Source organism: Macrobrachium rosenbergii, chromosome 12, assembly GCF_040412425.1.
Source record: "Macrobrachium rosenbergii isolate ZJJX-2024 chromosome 12, ASM4041242v1, whole genome shotgun sequence".
NCBI lineage: Eukaryota > Metazoa > Arthropoda > Malacostraca > Decapoda > Palaemonidae > Macrobrachium > Macrobrachium rosenbergii.
Window position 1 is genome coordinate 66,401,139 of NC_089752.1, and position 20,952 is coordinate 66,422,090.

General features: G+C 43.4%; 1 protein-coding gene across 1 annotated transcript in view; it reads left to right on the forward strand.

Annotated features, from left to right (window-relative positions):
• Positions 1-3,910: 3,910 nt before the first annotated feature.
• Positions 3,911-20,952, forward strand: part of Psn (presenilin) — a 262,797-nt gene continuing 245,755 nt past the window's right edge. Inside the window, exon 1 of the mRNA XM_067112302.1 lies at positions 3,911-3,949. Coding sequence (XP_066968403.1) covers positions 3,926-3,949 — 24 coding nt within the window. The 5' untranslated portion in view covers positions 3,911-3,925. The remainder of the gene's footprint in view (positions 3,950-20,952) is intronic.

The window sequence follows — 20,952 nt, forward strand, 5'->3', positions numbered from 1 at the left end:
GTGACAAGTTAATAAGCTCATAAAAATAAGCTAGCTTACAAACGAGACTCAAAAGCACAACTGTTTCATGGCTTACAGTGCTTTACTATACTATCCATTTCGGCAACCTTCACTTTGCTCTGAGGTACGAAGAAGAACAAGACTGTCAGCAACAAGTCCAACATCATCAGAAGAAGCAGACAAGACAGCTGTTGCTTTTACAGGCTGGCAGACGCATTTCTTATCAGAGGCTCAGAATTAGATAAAAGGTTTAGGCTTTGTGCCAGGCACTGTGCACCAAGACTATCCTGAGTTATCAAAGGCGTAGTCCCTGGCGTATTCTTAATATTAGCATTATTTAACGTATCAATAATTGCAAACAACTTGAAAGATTAACCAATAAAGAAATGTGATGTTGAAAATTTAAAGATTCCTAAAATTCAACAAAATCCTATTCAGTGGAATGTCAAATTAGATTAACATTTACATGACAGGTGAAAATGACGGATCTAGGTGTGTGTGTATAATTACACACACACACATATATATATATATATATATATATATATATATATATATATATATATATATATATATATATATATATATATATATATATATATATATATATATATATATATATATATATATAAATTGTGGATCTGGGTGCGTGCGTGTGTGTGTATAATTATATGGGCAGCCCTGTTTTAGGCAGCCTATACAAGGAATATTTTGGAATTGTAATAACAAATGCAATAAAACCTAAAGACATGCTGTGGATGCGATATGTAGATGATATCCTAACATTTTGGGGTGACAAGTGGGGCAATTTCAACGAATTTCTTTCAAAACTAAATGCATTAGTGCCCAGCATCAAATTCAAAGTTGAGTGGGAAAAAGACAAAAAAATTCCTTTTCTTGATGTTTTAATAATTAGAGACACGACAGAATACAAATTTACCGTATACAGAAAACCAACTTTTTCACTTACATACATACATGCACTATTTTAGTTATCATGACAGATCTATCAAGATCGGCGTAGCCAGCAATTTATTCTTAAGAGCCTTACGGATTTGCTCCCGGGATTTCCTAAAAAAAGGAATTTCAACTAATCCGTAGGCAGCTGTCATCTTTGAAATCCCTGACCGTACAATTCAGAAAGCAATCCATAATAAAGATAACAATATTCTAACGTCCCCCGCAAAACAAGACTAGAGAGACACCCAGCAATAAAATTAAAATCCCACACCTGGACAGGATTAAGACATTGACACAGACTCTTGGAAATTGTAACCCTTTTGCTGTTACCTACCCAAATACCTTAGCCAAATCCCTGATTAACGTCCAACAAAAGCCAGTCCCCAAATCGTATATGGGTTTTACTGGTAAATCACTCCCCCAGAGATTAATACAACATAAAAGGTCAGTACAGTATGGCCAACAGAGCTCAGATATTTTCAACCATATAAATAACCATAACCACAGAATAAACTGGAATGTGCCTCGTATAATTTATAGCGGCAATTGTCGGTTCAAAAGCCAGATGGTTGAATCAACTCTGCTTAAACGATGAATCTGTCAAAAGGATCATGGAACTCGATATTATAGATAAAATCTTCCTCCAACCAGCGATTAAGAAGATTAAGAAGCCATCAACTGGAGTGACGTAACGGGTGACCTCTGGATTTCTTGGTATAAATACCGTCTGTCTGTATTCCTTACTTCATTCATATACTTGCCAGTAGAGGGAGACAGTTTAGTCTCTGAAATATAGCAATAACTCTACCTTTTAGCGTTTTTATGGGCTCCCTCTGTTATATATATATATATATATATATATATATATATATATATATATATATATATATATATAAATAATCAACACACAATCACGTGTGGAACAGAAATAAATTTCGGACTCACTCAGGATCAGAACCCAGGTCTCTCAGCTGAAAGGCAAGTGGATAGCGCCCTTGCCTTTCACCTGAGAGACCTGGGTTCTGATCCTGACGTGAGTCAGAAATTTATATATATATATATATATATATATATATATATATATATATATATATATATATATATATATATATATATATATATATATATATATATATATAATTTTTCTTTTTCTATTAACCTGAGCTCATTTTGTATTTTGCTATATATATATATATATATATATATATATATATATATATATATATATATATATATATATATATATATATATATATATATATATATATATATATATATATATATATATATATATATTTTTTTTTTGTGGATGCTTCTGACTGGAGACCAACACGACATAATACAAAATAAGTCTAAATGAGATTTCAATTAGGGATGGTCTCAGGAGAGAAATTCCAGGTCTTAATTAATTACATGTATTTACCGGAATCAGAAGAGTAAATTACAAGGAGCTGTGGACACTAGGCTCTAGGCACTTTCAGGTTACTATTAGACAATAGACAAATTAAGATTGCCACTCAATACATGGTTAAATTATGCTTAATTTACAATCAGGAAGGACTTGATTGAAGGACGTAGGGCACAGGGGATGCAGATGGTTTCTACAGTGAATCACACGCTCTTTCTGTATTACATGAGAAAGGAACACCATCAGTGGGTGAGACCACACAGTCAATTATTACAACGGGAATCGCTGAAAGCTCAAGGAATTGACATCACATAAGATCAGTTACTTATTCTTTAACACTGATGAATGATTCCCTACAAAGGTCAAGGTCTAATAAATTGCAAGGGGAAGTGGAAAAGGAAATAAAGTATGAGATAACGGACCAAACACTTTCACCACACAGTACCTTAGTTCCTTAAGCAAAGATCCTTGGTTGTAGAATAATGGGCTCTCAGTCAAGTGGACATCTATACAAGGCACATTAAGGTCTTACTCAGGATGGCAAGAGATGGATTAGACAAAGGAATAGCCTTGGCTCGAGGGTAAGGTTAGCTCAGCAGCTTGGTGCCGGACCAGTCTTTAGTCTGCTCTCAACACAACTTGCCTCGTTGTTCCGGGGTCGGTCCTCATCAGACCTCAGACACCTGCGGGCGTCCATCGCCCAAGCAATTCAGGTGTCCTGCATGTCGTGGGCGAATTCTGTTAGGTCCTGCTTTAGGCCCTTCATGTGCCTGGCCAGAATGGCAGGTTTCTGTGCATGGAAAGCGTTCTTGACCAGCACAAGGCATTAAGAGATTAAGTTAAGTGCTTTGAGGAGGCTTAGCGAGGGAAAGGTACTGACCCTGACTAATTTAATGGGCAAAATTCAATTACTAGGAAGCATCTTAACGGCACTCCTTGTTCTGGGTGTTATTTTCCCCGACGTTTAGTATGAAGGGTTGCCAGAAAGTGGATATTTCTAGCAATATATTATATATATATATATATATATATATATATATATATATATATATATATATATATATATATATATATATATATATATATATATATATATATATATATTTATAAATATTCTGCTGTTCGCCCTCTCTCCATCAGTAAATAAGAATATTATTCTACAAAGACAGAAAGACATCTCTGTCTATGCTAAGGGCCACTTGCAGGCAGAGATAGGCTGGGTGTATTTAAAAAAAGTAACGTCTTTAGTTAGCATTGGGGCCTAACACCATAGGGAGGGTTCACAAAGTAACCTCTAGTGAAGGTGGTCTTAAGCTTACTTTTCCCCTGTTCTATGTATCGGCGATGTTTGTAAAAATTTCAGACTGCCCCCGAGGCATAGAGACATACTGATTCGAGAACAACCCAGCGTTAGACCCCGAAAGAGTCAGAGAGAGACTCGATACCGCGCGAGACACATGTGTGGTGTGTAACTAATTCTTTGTACTTGCCTGCTTACTGTTTCATTGGTATTAGTGAGACAAACGGCCATTTTCAAGACTTCTGATCGTCAGTTGCATGCGCAAACAACCCACGTCAACGGTAAGTTTGAGATTTGCCAAATTTTCGTCGATTGCTAGTATCTCTTCTCTGTATTTCAATTTCCCTTTGTTTTCACCACTTCACCACCATCTACGAGAACATGGTATAACCAATTTACTTTTGTGAAGTCTAGTGTAAGAATAATTAATATTGCTTAGCGACTGTGTAAACTATTCCCGTGCAGTAAGTAGGACTTAGGGAAAGTTAAGTAAGTAAATTTCAGGCCGCCTTGTGTCTTGATCCCATTGTTTGGAAGAGAAATAGCCTTTACCGGTACTAAATTGCATACAGGAAATAATAGTACAGACAGCCGTTGTGTTATAACTTTACTTGAAGTAAGGGGAAACTTGACTGTGTCCGACGTGGGCGAAAGTTCATGTAATTTCCTCGCTATCACAGCACATTCTTTCTTTGTTGGAACCAATTGGGAATTAAGGGGTTTGATGGAATCCATTTGTTGCAGAGTAACCTGTTATCCCTTATATTGTGTTTTCCCCAGCTGGCAACCTTATTTAATTAAGTAATTGTCTGTCTTTGAGGTTAACGGTAACTTTAATGGATAGGTTACGTGTGTCATTGGCAACTCAGGGCCCCATAAATTATGTTAATTAATTAATAAACTAATCAGCCAAGCCCACACATAACATTGGTGATCTGGCCTAGGATCCAATTAATTTAGAGAAAAGAATCGAGTCAAAAATTAATTACACAGATATTTAATTTCATGCAATTCTTCCAAACAAGGAGACAGTACAAGGCATAATAATAATAAGAATACCAGTTTATAATTATGAAATTAGCGTAGGTAGGAAAGTGTGCATTGAGAGCAGTTATAATTAACAATCTATAAAACTTTAAAAGAAGCACTTTTGCTGCGTTCAGATACCATGGGTGCTACATTCCAACGAAGGTCATTGGCTGAGTTATCGTGTCATTGTTAATATTTTGCTATTTTCCCCGGCCAAGGATTAATGCATGATATTGATTTTTTAACAAGTTAACTAGTGCACGATAAAGAACGGAGAAAGTGTGCCTAATGTGTCTCTCGTAGGTAGGGGATAAAATTTGCGGAGTTCGTTGAATTTCAAAAGCAGTAACCGCATCCGCCTACGAAGAGGCTTGATCGAGCGTGATGGAGCTAATAAGTGTTCAGATAGCGAGAAGCATATCAAAATCCCGAACGGCAATAGTTAATTTCTTAATAATTTGCATTTTAAGTAAAGTAAATTCAGTCCTGTCAGGACGTCACGAATCCATTTCCTTGTCTTGCTAGCGGCCACTCGGCAGCGGACAGCATTAATTCCGCGTAAAAAAAAAGAGAAAAAAAAGTGTAGCTCATAGTAATTTCGTTTTCCATCTCCTTAACGTAAAATCCTTGCCATTGTTGCTATATTTAGAGTAAATCTGTATTCCTGCATTTGCTTCGTTCGTTTGGGAGAGGAATTCAAGTGCTTTGTGTAATTCAGTTGTAAACAAATGCGCCTCGAGACATAATCATCCGCAGAGCCCGCTTCCAGCCGCATTTGTTTTGAATTTGCTTTGTGCTAATGGGATTTGTCCAACATTTTTGGGAGCCCTAGATGACCGCTCCCCATGTCCGCCATCTTAAAACCTTTGTTGTTATTGTTTGTGTGATTGGCTTGTAGCACCACAGTCCTTTAGCCTCTGCTTCATTGCCACTTCGAGACTACTTTGTTGTGCGTAGTAATCCCCCTCGCAAAATCTTAGCCAGGTAGACTTCAATAGATAGAAAATAAGACAGGGTTCCATACAATTGATAAAAGCAAGATATAATGTAGTCAGGGAATGATAGGTCTTAGTTAGGAAATATACAGTATAACAAGTTCCTATGCAAATCCACTGGCTTAAGAAATCATATAAAGAAAAGAACTTATAATTTTAATCATAACTCCTCAGCGTAAGACGCACATCTCGGGCTACCGGGAAGGCTACAATTGCTAACCCAATCCCCTAAGAGAGCCCAAGAAGACGTATTTTCAAATAAGCACCCTGCCAGTTTGCAGTTATAAAAAATTTTACGTAATTTCCTCAGGCAGCACAAATTGGGTGGCTGAATATCTCTCTCTCTCTCTCATATATTCAAGTAAGCATTCAACCTAACCTAACCGTGTGTACGTGGCCCTCTTCATAGAAAGTTCGGGCCGATACCGGGATAATTAATTAAACTAAATCAAAATCCCAGAAACACCTCTGTCCCACAAACAGATGAGGACAAGTTAAGATTAATTACAGTTAGGAACTGTCGGTCACGAATGAGGTCTTTTACCCAGACAAGCAGAAAGTAGTCTTTCCCCCTCTGCAGGAGAAGGGGGTTGTAGCACAGCGGGTACTGGGACCAGACACTCACAAGGGCCTCATCACGAATGAGGTCTTTTACCCAGACTTAAGCAGAAAGTAGTCTTTCCCCCTCTGCAGGAGAAGGGGGTTGTAGCACAGCGGGTACTGGGACCAGACACTCACAAGGGCCTCATCACGAATGAGGTCTTTTACCCAGACTTAACAGAAAGTAGCCTTTCCCCCTCTGCAGGAGAAGGGGGTTGTAGCACAGTGGGTACTGGGACCAGACACTCACGAGGGCCTCATAAGCAACCACAATTCAATTTCCTTCCACAGTGCCACTAATCTGAAGCACTGTCATCAACCGAATAGCTTACATCTCTCTCTCTCTCTCTTACCTTCCCTTTCTCTCTCACTCATTTGTTATGCTCTGCTGGGGTAGAGTGCATTTCCTTAAATATAGTCTAGTTAGACTAAAGTAAAGGGTCCTAGGAACGCACTGGCACCATAGTGCCACCAAGCAAACAATCTAGAAAAAAACAAAACCAGGCAAAAGGAACACAGAAGAAAAGTCCTTTTGGTACCTAACCTGCACAGTACATAAGGATACTGAGTGCCACCAGTGTGACCTTTACATGGCACACCCAACCACAGTGCCACCTTATTGAAAAGGTGCCACATCCCTGAAGAGTCACCCTAAATCTGAGGGACACTTCCTTTCTGTCCAAGTACGTCCAGTCGACCCGGATAGACGTCCTTCCCCACCAGAACCATGGCAGCAGAGAATTATAAAGCCTTCATGGAGCTGGGGACGGCAGCAGGTTTCACCGGGTTGGACCTCACCATGTAGGTCAAGGAGCAGATGGCTGACTTGGCCAAGCGAGAGAAGGAAAAAAGGCTCAAACGGCGGAATTATGAGGCCGAACAGAGGAGGTATGAAGACGAAAGAAAAGAAAGGAGAAAACAGCATGAGTTAGCCTGCAAGGAGAGTGAGCTAGCTCTCAAAGAAAAAGAGTTCGAGCTGGAAGGAGCAAAAAAGGAAAATGCCGAAGCTATGGCTAGACAGCAAACCTCCAGCCCACCCCTGCGGCACCAAATGCTCCAATCTCAAGCATTAATTCCCTCATCCCCAAGTGGACTGAGGACGAGCCAGAAGCATGGCTGGAGGAAATCGAGGCACTCTTCGATAACTACAGCACCATCGAGACAGAGAGGGCCTTAGTACTAGCCAAGCACATGGAGGGAAAAGCTAAGGCAGCCCTTCGCTCACTGAAGAGCCAGAGAGGCAACATGGTTGAAGTGCGTAGAGTCATCACGAAGGCCTACGAAATAACCCCGGAGAAATGGAGACAACAGTTCTGAGGTCTTGCCAAGGAAGTCGGCTGGTCCTGGACTGAATGGGCCTGTCACAAGACCCAGTTTGGTACCCACTGGTTCGACTCCTTGTCTTGCACAACGTTTGCGGATCTCTTTAATCGGACCATGCTGGAGGACCTTTACTAGTGTGTGCCTGGGCACCTTGCTGTATATCTCAATGATAAGCAGCCCACCACCCTTATGGAAGCCTGCCGCGTGGCCGATTCATGGGAAACCTTCAACCAGTCTCACAGCACATCTCAGCGGCGCATAGTGCCACCTGGTTGCCTCTCAGGCTCAACTCGCCCAAAGAATGGACTGCCATACAAGCCTACATGCACCTACTGTAAGAGTGGGGCACGCTGAAGCTGATTGCCGATACAAGCTAGGCACTAACAAGCAGCCTCCTGCTGCCAGCCAGAACCCCTCTCCCTCTTCATCCACTCAACCCTCTCCACCAACAGTCACCGCAGGCCACCAAGCCCCTACAAGAGGCCAGTGCAAATCCTTTGGTGCTGCCGGCCACTACAGTGCTGGACATCCGGCCTGTCCACATCATGTCCCCACCACCAATTTCATCAACCTCATTCTCTGCGGTCGGGCCGCAAAAGATCCTTTACCCCGAGAGACTGGAGACCCAGTTCATCTCGGTGGTTCCTCTTAAGAGCTCCAGCCTACCCATGACCCTTCCTGTTACAGTAGACACTGCAGCAGACATTAGCCTGATCTCCAGGGCCCAAGTGCCAGCCAGTGCCATGGTTGACGAGAAAACCCAGTGGGAGATGAAGTGGATAGAGGGCCAGACCATTACCGTTCCCACGGTCAAGTGACTGGGATAGCTGGGGCAGGTGGAGCAGCCAGGATAGCCCAGGAGCCAGTGAAGCCAGGAACAGCAGGAGTGGGAACCATCATGTGGAGGTCACCATCATAGAGGTTCTGAGCTGAGACAGCGGGGCCACGGTAAAGCCAGGAGGCAGGGGCTCTATGTGCTGGGATGCCGGCAGGTGAGACGAGACCATTACCGGCATCTTAGTGAAGGCTGTCATGGTCACAGTACTGGTGGTAGAGGTAGCCACAGTGTGGGTTACCACCGGAGCACCGGTCAGATGGGACAGGAGGCCCTCCAGGGATGGAATGCCAGAAAGACCCAGGAGGAACCAGGCTGCTGTCAAATCACTAGCCTGCTTCCCGAGGGAAGCCGCTACCGCCAAACCTGAAGTGGAAAAAGTCGGGTTAGTGGAGGGATGGATTGAATATAGAACTTAGGAAAAGGCCAAGCACTGGGACCTATGAGGTCATTCAGCACTAAAAGGAAAATTGACAGTAAAAGGTTTGAAAGGTGTAACAGGAGGAAAACCTCGCAGTTGTACTATGAATCAATTGTTAGAAAAGGGTGGAAAGTAAAGTGGTAGAAAGAGAATATGAAAGGAGGCACAGTAAAAGGAATGAAAGGGGTTGTAGCTAGGGGCCAAAGACATGCTGCAAAAAACCTTAAGTAATGCCTTGAGGTTACTGGAGGGAGTCTCCTGTCGTTCCGGGGAAAAGTCCCCCCGCCCCAGGATGAGGAGAGATTGTCCCCACCCCCATCCCCCCGTCATTCAATGCCAAATGAAGCGAGTGAAAAAGACAAAGGGGAGTCCTCTCCCGAAGGAGAAGCAGCCAGAAGGGGAAGCTTGCTGGGAGAGAGAAATGATCCTGAAGGGTTAGTCACCAAGGGATCATCGGGGGTGTATATCCCTCAGATGACGCCTTGGAAGGCTTCCTCCAGTACTGTTTTCTCCCCCCAAACTTTGCCCACTGTTCAGCCAAACAGGAGCAACACTCAGCACAAGTAGAATCTCTAGAGCACACACGGCCCCTGCAAGAGGAGCAAAGGGCATGCAGGTCCACATCAACATTAGATCTGAAGCTACTACACTTCTTCCTGCCAACCCCAGGACACACACGCTAAGGGAAAGAGAGCTTACGAGACTTAGTACCTTCATGAGCTTGCATTCCAAACATACAAAGCAACCATACAAGGAAAAAGAGAAAGATCCCACTGGGAGAAAACAGCTCAATGGATGTCAGGGTAGAGAGGGAAGAAACACATCTACACCACACAACAGCCAAAAGCAAATTGGAATGTTTACATCCGGGCAGGCAGGACTCCTGCCTCCTGGACGGTAGTTAACTGCCTAACCAACTTGTTTGAAAGTTCAACAGCCATTTCCAGCTGCGCTGTAAGTACTCTGTAAAGGAGCAAAGGTTCCCTTATGCAATGGCTCCATGCCTTTCCTAATTTACAGGTTCGAGATATTTTCCTGCCCTAACACAAGCAAACCCTTTGAACAGCTTTAAAATCCAAAACTCATAGCAACCCAACCCCCTCCAACTTCTTAGGCTGGGATTTGCCCCAAACCCATTGAAGACACCATGTATTAAGATGATGAAGTACTCATTGGCAACTCTGGTCACCTTATGGCATTCGTTACTCAGAATCGTTGGTTGAATGGCGTCATAACAGGGGAGGTAGCATTTGGTTATTATTGCCCACAAAAGTTTGAAGTGCAAATTGGTGCAAAGAAAATAAGTAGTTTCACTTTCTACACACATTCCAGTATAATCAAATCCTTAAGAGATATGAAGCAAATGCAAACGAAAAAATTGCTGCATACTGTACTTGTTTTTGTTAAATAAAAAATATTTGAAGTACTTTTGTATATATGAATATAACATGGATTAATTGCATATTATACACAATGTTTGAAATGTTTAGTCACAGAAACAACATGTAGTAAACTTGTTGAAACTTTTATAAACTAATGAAATACGTACCTTACATCACAGATGCTACATGCATATAAATCTAATGTGGACTAATCACTGCATACTGGGAGAGAATGTACTTAGCCAATTGCGTCTAAAAACCATAGCACCAGTCGATCCCATACTCCCTAAATAATATTATAATATACGGTTCCCTTTCTAAAAATTATTCTAATTTATGTTTTTCATATAATTTTGATAAAACTAAACTAAAATTTTTTGGGTTTTTGTCCACCTCCTGGCCCACTGTGCAATGGTAGAAAATTGTTACCCTTCTGCCTAGGAGAAAAAAAAACTTTCAACAAGAGATAGTTGATCCTCATCCTCAGATAAACAACTGACTGGGTTAGAAAAGCATAGATAGTCAACCCTGACAAAATGTCCACTCCTAAGGCTAGACATATAACATAATTCTCATCATAACAAATTGGTGGGAAATGAACCAGTCATCCAAATATGGGAGAACTATAGTACTCTGATACCAAGCAGACCAATCCATAATGCTAAGACTTCAACTCACAGGAAAATACTTTACTTCGACTGAAGGAGTACCAGGAAGTGGAAGTACATGTCTTACAAGTTGACAGAGCTTACTCTTTGCCCTTCTGAAAAGCTGCCAGGACCCAACTGAATGATGCACTGAAAAGGGAGTACAGTAAAATAAATAAACTTGTTGAGACAAGACATGCCTAAGGCTCGATGGCCTCATTGCAAAACCACTATCTAAACTACCCTTCCAAACTCTGAACTTTCTGTGTGGAGAGAAGGATATTGGGAATTTGATAGGGGTAAAATATAACAAAAAGTACAAAGTATCTTTCCCTGAGAACCATCACTGCCAATGTTCTACTTGACACTTTGCCAGAAACTTATGAAAACTCTGCACACAGCCTACTTGAACTGGGAGCTCAAAACTTCAGTTAAGGTTACATGTGTCAAATTTTCACTGAGAAGGTGAGCCACAACTCTGCTGAAGCAGAACTCAAGAGTAAATTGGGAAATTCTTCATGGAACTTTGGTGCTGATGGCCTTAGCACTTAGGGCTAAGGAGACAATGATGGACTGCTGTCAAAAACAGCTACTAATGGTTGAGCAGGGATACCTATATGATTTTACACAACTGTTTGTTACTTTACAATGGAGTTGCAAAAGGAATAAGACATTCCTCCCATTAGCCTCAGAAGTAGGTCTATCATCTTCAGGACTAATATAACTATTATCATCATCATACCTTAAAAATGGCAAATTTTAAAAGTAATATTTATTTTTCCTAAATATACAAACCTGAGGTCTTTACAATAGGAAATATGCTTCAGCACAGCTGGAGACTGACCGTTTTAACTTTAAACAAGGTGGTTAAGTATGTAGTTGGCTACCGACTACAGGTGGGAGTCCTGCCCATCCAGTCAGTACACATTCACTTTGCCTTTTGGCCCAGGGAGCAGAATGATGGGTGGCTTGAGGTGGGCATTTAACCTGTATAGATATCAGGTTTGTACAGTTAGGAAAAATACAAGTTACTTTTAACATTTGTCATTTGTTCCTACACAATATGCAAACCATCGGTCTTTACAATAGAAAGACTTACTTCCTTGGGGGGGAGGATTCTCAGTAAGCTTCTGAACTGACTATTAGTTCACCACACCTGGGTCTCCTTCCTGGTCATAAGAGCAAAGGAAATAGACTATGCCTCTGACATGTTGAACAAAAGTGTGAACAACTGTGTGTTCTACTGTCAGACTTCTGGACCTTTCGAATTAATGTGTGTGCATGTAGTCACATTGCTTCAAAAAAGGCTTGGATGAACCCAGAGTGTTAGAAACAATAAAACTAGAGAACCAACGGGTCATTTTATCATCAGCCCCTCTCTCCCCTTGCTAGAGAGAGGGGAGGACTTGCATCTATTAATCTATCTAAGATTATAGACAGGGTGCTCAGTTATGTAGGGTCACCTGCATGAACCACCCCCCAACCAGCATGTGATGGATGGCTACTCGCTTTCTGCAACAGAGGAATGATAAAAGAGCGAAGGGAGGGAGCCAGTCCCCGACTCATATTCACTTGTGCCACTGAACACCTTAGGCGAGATGCAAACTGTCCACTATGGGAACTGGGCAAGCTACACAACTTGTTGAGCAGCCACCATAGGAAGGACCCTGGGAAAAAAGTGTCCCAGGGCCTGTGGGCAATGTCCCGAAGGCAGAAAGACGCAAGAGTGGACAACCTACACCACTTTCTGTCTTAATACCTGTAAAACTAGCAGGTTCTTCCTGAGTGCGAGGGATGGACCAATGTCCCTATCCTCATCAGGTATTTGGAATGAACTCCTGGCCACATGTTGGACATCGAGTACACTCGTTCAATTGCCTCATGAGGCTAAAAAGAAAATGTGTTCTTGAACACTTCTTTCTTAGTTGAAAAAAGTACTAAAGAAGATTCGTTGACACTAAGACTTGAGATGTCAAGTCTTCTTGCAGATAGTACTGAAGCACTAACAGGGCACAGTAGTATCTTGTACAATCACTACTAACCAGTTCGAGATGGGACTGAACGTGACTCAAAAGTCTTGCTACGAGTTCCAGGACAAACTTGTGCATGACAGAACCTCATCTCCTTAAGTGCCGTAGTCTGGCTGGAGGCCTAGGCCTCCACAGACAAGAAGACTAAGCAGGAGACCTTCTTCAGATGAGCTTACCTGTGGGTTTGCATCACCTGTCTGGGACCCTGGCACCATTCCCATGCAAGAAAGTGCTGGGGGGTGAGGCTGAGCTTGAGCATTGGACCTTTACCCTCTCTTGTAAGTCAGGACTGGGTTCGTAGACCGAGGGACCTTACTGGCATCACAGGAGTCCGTGGGACTCTGCACAGTGGCAGAGGAACCCTAACCTGCCCAGGGAAAAGATTCCCAAGGCCAAAATTGGTGACATGTGGAGCCCAGGCACCTGTGGTGACACAGGTATCCAGGAGAACCATGCACCTGTAAATCTCATGGCATGGGGTTCTGTGGAACCCCATAAAACAGTTGCTACCAATACACGGGGATCTGAGGACCCCTGTGTGCCAGCGGAAGGTTCTTCACTGCCCCAGGAAGATGACTTCCAGGGACCATTGTCGGAGGCATGAATGTCCATGGAGAACCATGCCTCTATTGGTTTCAAGGCACGGGGTTCCGAAGAGCCTGGTACCGTGGTTCCCTCGTCTGTAGACGGCTTAGCAACAGAGAGATCCCTTGCCTCTTCCAAGGCTTGAAGATTGTTCCATGGGTATTGGGAGATGTTTCTACCAATGCCCGTGGAAGTGGAATGATGGAACAGTACACTGACAACTTCTGTTGTGTTGATCTATTGTTAGGAGGCTCCAAAGACTGGGAAATCTTGTGTAATGTCTGTGATGAGCTAAACTGCCATTACGTTCTGATTCCCAGAGATGTACCTGGCTAACAGCTCTGCCGAGTGTGCAATCGTCCATTCGTACACTTGCATCATCAACCTGTAGAGTTGGAAGGAAACCTGTTCCCCCTCCCCCTGCCATTTGTTGACAGATGTTACTCTGTGGTGAAAGGGGTACTAGCACTCATCCATAACACAGAGTAGTTACCAAGATCCTGAACCTTTGGAAAAGCTGAGGAAGCTGTCCTGAGTTTCAAATATTGGTGTGGAGATGTTTGCTGTACCAGTTCTGCTCACCTGAAAGAAGCAAGTCTTCCAGGTGTGTGTCTCTTCCCTCAGTTGATGTACCTGAGAACAAGGGCATGATGGGAGGGGGAGTGTGAGAGACACTCCAAATGAAGTTCCTGTCGTCTAGACATCAGGCTAGTTCCCCAATTCACTTCCCTGCCGGAGGAATGAAAATGAATAGGGATTCCCTTATCGGAGACAAGAATTCCTGCATTCTCCACTGAAGGGAACAAAGGGAAGCCATTCTTGAGGACCTGGCTTCCCCAAGAGCAACAGGTGAACGAGGACAACTTACTGTTGAGCTGTCTATTCCTTAGTGACATGAATAACTGAATTCTTCTCTGAACCCGCTGATATGGGACTGAGACCGAAACACCAGCATGACAGGACATGAGGTGGTCTGCTCAAGTGTGAGGTCGAGCTTCTCAAACTTAAACTAGACTGCCAAGTCCCGGCCAAGTAGAGTAGTCTCCTGTCCCCAGAAAAGACAGATATTTATTTAGAAGTATGGATCCTAACAAACACTAACAGTACCATCTTCAGCAATGCCTGCACCTCACAAACTGCCCCTAGTCTTCTTCAAGACCAAAGCTTCCTGGAGAGAAGAAGACTGAGGAGGGGACCCCCTCATTGCATCTCCAAGTGCTCTGACCCTCGAGTCGCAAGCACTTGGTCAGGAACCTGGGTGAGAACTTGACGAAGTACCAGTAGGAGGTGAAGAAGGACCTGCATTCTTTGACACCTTCTCTTGTACTATGCCTGAACCAGACTGGGGAGCGGACTCTCAAATACTAGTTTGGGGTACCCAGAGTGACTCAAAGCTCCCATATCACATCCAGGACGATCCACGTGAGCCTCCTCTACCAGTGTCCGAAGAAACCTACAAAGAGGCAGACACAGTACCAATCTTGGAAGAACTGATTCCAAGTACGCGGGTCTTAGAGACGCGCGCGCTCAAGCTCTGAAGTCACGAGACCTTGGCAAGGTATGTGATATGGCCTGAGTCCAGAGACTGGGGCGAGCCGAGAGATCCCTCTGCCACCCCTGTGGAGGGAGGCAGCCCAGGGACTTCTTTTGGTGGGAGGAGAAGCAACCTTCTTCATCTTCTTCTCCTTCTGCTGGCGAGCATCTGAAGAAGATGAGGAGGAGGTGGCAGATAGAGATGAAGATGATGATGATTGCGACTTCTCTTCTTCAGCTTCCTCTTCCGAGACATCTTTTCCAAGATGGCAGTGAGCTGATAGCTCTACAGGTGGGAGCAGCAGACAGGGCAGTTACAGGATAACCTGTGGCAGGAACATGTGGAGAGGAGTAGTTCACAACCCCTTTGGCAAATCTCAACTAAGGCAAGGCCATCAAGACTGAGTTTCTTCCCATGCCCCCAAAGTTCTGATGGTTGACGAACAGCTCACAGGGAAAGCCACAGTTTCTTCCAGGAGATCGTAAACTGCCGCATCACACAGACGATCTCCGAATGTCCGCCAGAGTCCCCTGGTAATCTCTCTATCACTCGAGCATACCCCTGGTCCAGTTTGCAGACCGAATCCAGAGCACAGTATAAGCTTCCGTGGTCAGGGAGGGATGGGATAGTGAATGTTCCCAGTTCTGAACACCGGTTCTGTCCTATCCCTGGTTCCCAGAAAACTCCGAGGAGACAGAGGGGACAGCTGAGAAATACTTAGTACCCTTACCATGTTAGACAAATTAGGTAGGGAGAATAGAGAATAGAGAGAGAGAGAGAGAGAGAGAGAGAGAGAGAATAGAGAGAGAGAACAATGATAACGCCTGGGTTGTTTTCACTTGAGAAGCTAAGAAGTGCTGACTGAAATAAACCATCTTCCACGAACTCAAAACAGTGAGTGAGTATATTGCGTCCAGGGCCATAAAACCAACTGTAAAATTTGGAAACTGTGGCCTCGCGATTTAGCTTACTCAGGGATGATTCAGCACCGCCAAGAAGCTAACGCCAGCCATCTCTATAAACCCGCCTTCAATAGGAGGCGTTTTCATGGAAATTCCAGGAAATTGGGGCTGGACAAAGTGATGTACTTCAACACCCTCCAATCAAACATTCTAGGGAGGGGTCTTTTACACCCCCTCCTAAGACCACTTCCAATCAAATCCTCTAAGGAGAGATTTGAACAACACCCACCAATATCCTTCCCAATCAACTGTTTGAGGGGAGGCCTTGCAGATAAATCCTTCCAATAGGAAACTGGAGGGAGGTGGAGATTGCAGATAACAAGAAACCCAGGAGTTCCAGAGACAGAAGACCAGCAGAGCAGACCAGATTCGAGTTAACATCCACCAGGGAGAGTTATATCTCCCCTTGCTTTTTTGCTCCCCAAACAGACTGATTTGAACTGTTTAATAAGAGTGATTTCGTTTGCATAGCTGTAACTTTGAATTGTACTTAAGTTTGTAGTTAACTTTTGTCATTAAAATAAGGAAACTACAGATCTCGTCTCTATTAAGCCTTGCTGAGAGATACCAGTACTCTAAAATAATTTCCCTCCAACGATAGCAGGTTCAAGAAAGCAATGAAGGTGGAGTCTACAGGTAGAGAAGTTTACAGGTGGGAAGAAATAAAAATAATTTTAGTCGGGCACGACAACCGTACCTGATGGAGGTTGAAGCCCCAACAGGTAAGGCCATGGGTGGTCGTCAAACAATGTTGACGGCAGCCGCAAGGGTCTAGGAAAGCACTTCCGTTCACACAAACGTGGACAGGGGCCGTCCCGAAGACATACTACAGTCTTCCTAGAAGCAAAGGTCTCTACAAGAGAAAAAGACTAGACGGGGAATTCCCTCTTGCCTTTCCTAGGTAAGCGGACTGGTCGGCCATCACCAACCCAGGACCGTTGCACTGTTCCCATATGGGAGTAAGCAGGGTTTGAGTGAGAGCTGCACGCTCTGAACTCACTCTCTCTGCTTGGTAGAGTCCGGGTCCATAGACCAGGAACCCTTGCCAGACTGGGAAGGATTTCCAGAACTGGTACCGTTGCACCGGGGGTCCGTGGAACCCAGGCAGTGGTTGCTCCCATGGCAGATAGACAAATCAAGAGTTTCAGTACCGGTAGTGAGAGATCCCATTGCATTCTCCGTGGAAGAAGGTTGCCTTCAGAAGCCCTCTGGGACTTCTGTGGTTGGGAGAGGCACCCTTCTTCTTCCTCCACTTGGTGGCTTTGGAAGAAGGGGAGATGACAGCACACAATGAAGATGAAGGAGAAGACAACGAATTCTTGAATTCCACTGTCAGTCCGACACTGTTCCTGTACAGAAGTGAGGAGGGCTGTTTACACAAACGTGCGCAGAAGCTATCCCCAGGTGAGCAGCTCGTATTCGCGAATGCAGGCGAGGGCTGACCCAGGGAGTGACGGCACACTCTCGGACATGAACTCGCGATATCTTCAAGATGTGCCCCAGTCTTCTTCAAAGCCTTGGCCTCTTACATGCGAAGAAGATTGTATGGAGAACTGGTTGACAGCGGACTCACAAACTGACTGCACCATTACAAGATCCTGGCCATTTACTCAGGAGAGTACTGGCATGGGGTGAGGCAGCGCATGCATGATGTGCACTCACACTCTCATTACTGGTGTCGTGGAGGTTCATCAGTGATAGAGGAGCCTACACCAGCCTGTAAGGATGACCCACAATACTGGTATAGGTACCGAGTCACTAGTGAATCGATCATCAGTTGCTCCATCTACTTGAGTGTCTGAGGAAACTCGAGCAGAAGAAGGAATATACCAGTTTGTGCAGGTACAGTAACTCCAAGATACTGGTAAAGGTAACTTGAGGTTTTGATGAAACCCGATTACCTGGAGTGACATGATTCCCCCTGGAGGTTAGTGCACTCGGGCTTCTGGGTCACGTACAGGACGATCGTTGGTTGCTCCCCCTACCTGAGTGTCCGAAGAAATACAGGTGGAGGTACATACCAGTCTGGGAAAAGGACTTCCTGGAACTAGTATAGGTGACACAGGTTAACCGTTCAACATGTCGTATCTGAGGAGATCCATGCACCTGGTGCTCCCACGTTGCAGGGCCTCAGAGAGGCCCACAACATGGTTCCCAAGTCTGAAGACATGGGACAACACCCCGTAAATGAAGGCGAAGACAATGATACCATTTCTTTTCTTCGACTTCTACACAAGACCATCACTGCCCTGGGACTTACACCATTCCCGTGTGGGAACGTGACAGAGGAATGAGCGACACACTCTGGACTCACTCTCTCTCCGAATTGAGCTTGGGTTCCATGGGAACCCGAGGAACAGCTGCTTCATGCCCATAGATGAATCAAAAAGGGCAATCGGCAACATATATGGCAGAGAGAACCTTACTCCCAGGCACATCTGAAAAAACTAAAACATTACAAATGTCACACAAATTTTCAGCATACAAACCTTCCTTGATAAAGCAAAGGAATAAAATTTTCCCCAAGAGAAGTACAAATGTCATAGAGTAAAACACATAAGCGACTGTTAATACTGTAAGCAAAACAACTGTAACTACAGTAATTACCATAATTAGACATTAGGGTGAACAAGCTCTCACTTTGTTACTAGCTTTATCCAGAGTACCACTATTATAAGGCAATAATGTTACACAATTTTGTCATCGATACTTATTATATAATGCCCTTCTAAAATTGATGGATAATTTGAAGTTACTGAAAGGGTAAATTGGGATAGTCTAACTTTCTTGTTTACGAAACAGCCGTGTTTGTAGCTCACAGTTGTGCTCGACTTACAAGCCTTGTTGTTTACTAAAGGCCAATCAAACTAAAGTAAAGGGTTTTGTGATATTGATAGTTCCCCAGTTATCCTAATATTGGGGTTCTTTCCAATTTTAAAGGAATACATTCATGTGGATCTACTTCCAATGGGTATTACTCCGCTGATAGTGACATCACAGGGGTTGAGTATTTGTCGTGGTTTATATTTTTCCTACGGGAATACAAATATATTTTTTTGTAAAGGTTAGCTTTGCAAAACATTGTAAAATCTTGAAGATACTGACTTTGCAAATTTTTGTTATGATAATTCCAATAATTATTGATTTTCTTTATGTACCAACTAACTTACATCAGCTGATTGTGTTAATTTAATAAATTGGGGTCGTCTTCTACAGTGAACATACCTCTAAACCTACATTTTTACATGAAAAATTGGGGGTCGCCTTATATGCCAGCATACTGCGTACGGTATTATATTACACGTTATAATCATGTATCAGCAATATCAACAATACGCTACAACAAAGTCAAACGGCAGGCAGAGAGGAGAAGAGTGCATGTCCTTCTTCACCAACGGCCAAAAGTGAATGCGTACCAACTGGGTGGACGGGACCCTCACCCATAGTCGATAGCCAACTACACACTTAACCACCTTGTTTAAAGTTAAAATGGCTGGTCTCCAGCTGAGCTGAATCATATTTCCTATTGTAAAGACCAATGGTTTGTATATTGTGTAGGAACAAGTATTTTTTATCAGTTATACACTGATATATCCACACCTACATCCCAAAAATTGGCCATAAAGCCATTAGGTCAGTATTTATTCTTAGGTATGAAAGCCTAACGGTCCTATGGCATTTAGGCCTGTTACCCTAGCCTAAGGTACAGTAAACATGGGATAGCTTAGCCTAATGTATTGTAGACATGTTGATTTTTTACTTATATGCCTTATAACATAGCCTACAAAATTGGAGGGGGGGGTTAGACAGAGCAGACATCATTATATGTACATACTGTACGTATATACATAAAGAACGAAAAAGGGAAACTGCATGACATCAACATGTAACCTAGACGATTGAGGTGGCACCTGTGCGGATGGGGAAAGAGGCCTGCATGACTTCATCACATAACCGAGAATGCATCCGAGAGGCAAATACTTGAGAAGAGAGAGTTGAGCTGTCACCAGGTTAACTCACTCTAGATAGGTAAGCAGCAGAAAGGAAGAGCCACTGTTTGTCACAAGGTGACAAATACGAGACAATAGAGAGGAAAGTGAGTAAGAGGTGGGGAAGGGTTATTGTCTGCTTGGGGACAATACTGGGAGGGGTGAGCAAAAGAAAACAGCAGAACTGACACACAACTCAGAACGTCTGAGGCAAATGTAGTATGTCTAAATTCCTAACTCTACCGTCCACCTACATCACCATATGCTCTCCAAAAGGGAAGGAACGGGAGCCAGACAGTGTTGCCAACTTAGAGGAAAAACCACTGTTTAGCAGATTTCAGTTTGTCACAGTTGGCGACACTGGAGCCAATGATCGAGAGAGACAAACTCTGAACCCGGCTGGAGTTGTTCGGTGCTGAACCCGAGCCGGAAAATAGGTTGAGAGAGAGAGGTGTCAAAGGGCACAGAACCTTGGTCCCAAGACACGCCTTGGTTCCCTGTCACAGGAGAGAACCGACACAGGGCAGTCCAGAGGGCAAACTACAGACAGTTGCCAAGACTCTGACACCTTGTCTCTCACTGGGGAAACCAAAAAAGGTCTAAAACTGTAAGGGTGGGCAATCTGGCCCTAAAATTTTCAATTGAAATCCTAATTAATAAAAGAATATATGTCAATTATTATTTTTCTCCTGAACCACATAGGGAGCAAAAGAAGGCTGAGCAGAATGAGAGGGGAATTAACCTAGGCTACCAGGTAGGTTAATGGAGGAGGAGAAGCAATACTGGAAGACAAAAGGAAAAGACCAAATAGGGTTCTGGTGTGCCCAACTAATTGTCTATGTAAATATCAGCCTCTAATGTCTTCCAATACTACACAAAATTTATATCTTCTAACCAGATCACTCAAAATTTACATATCAAGGGAACCACACTAGTGCCTAAGCAGTCAGTC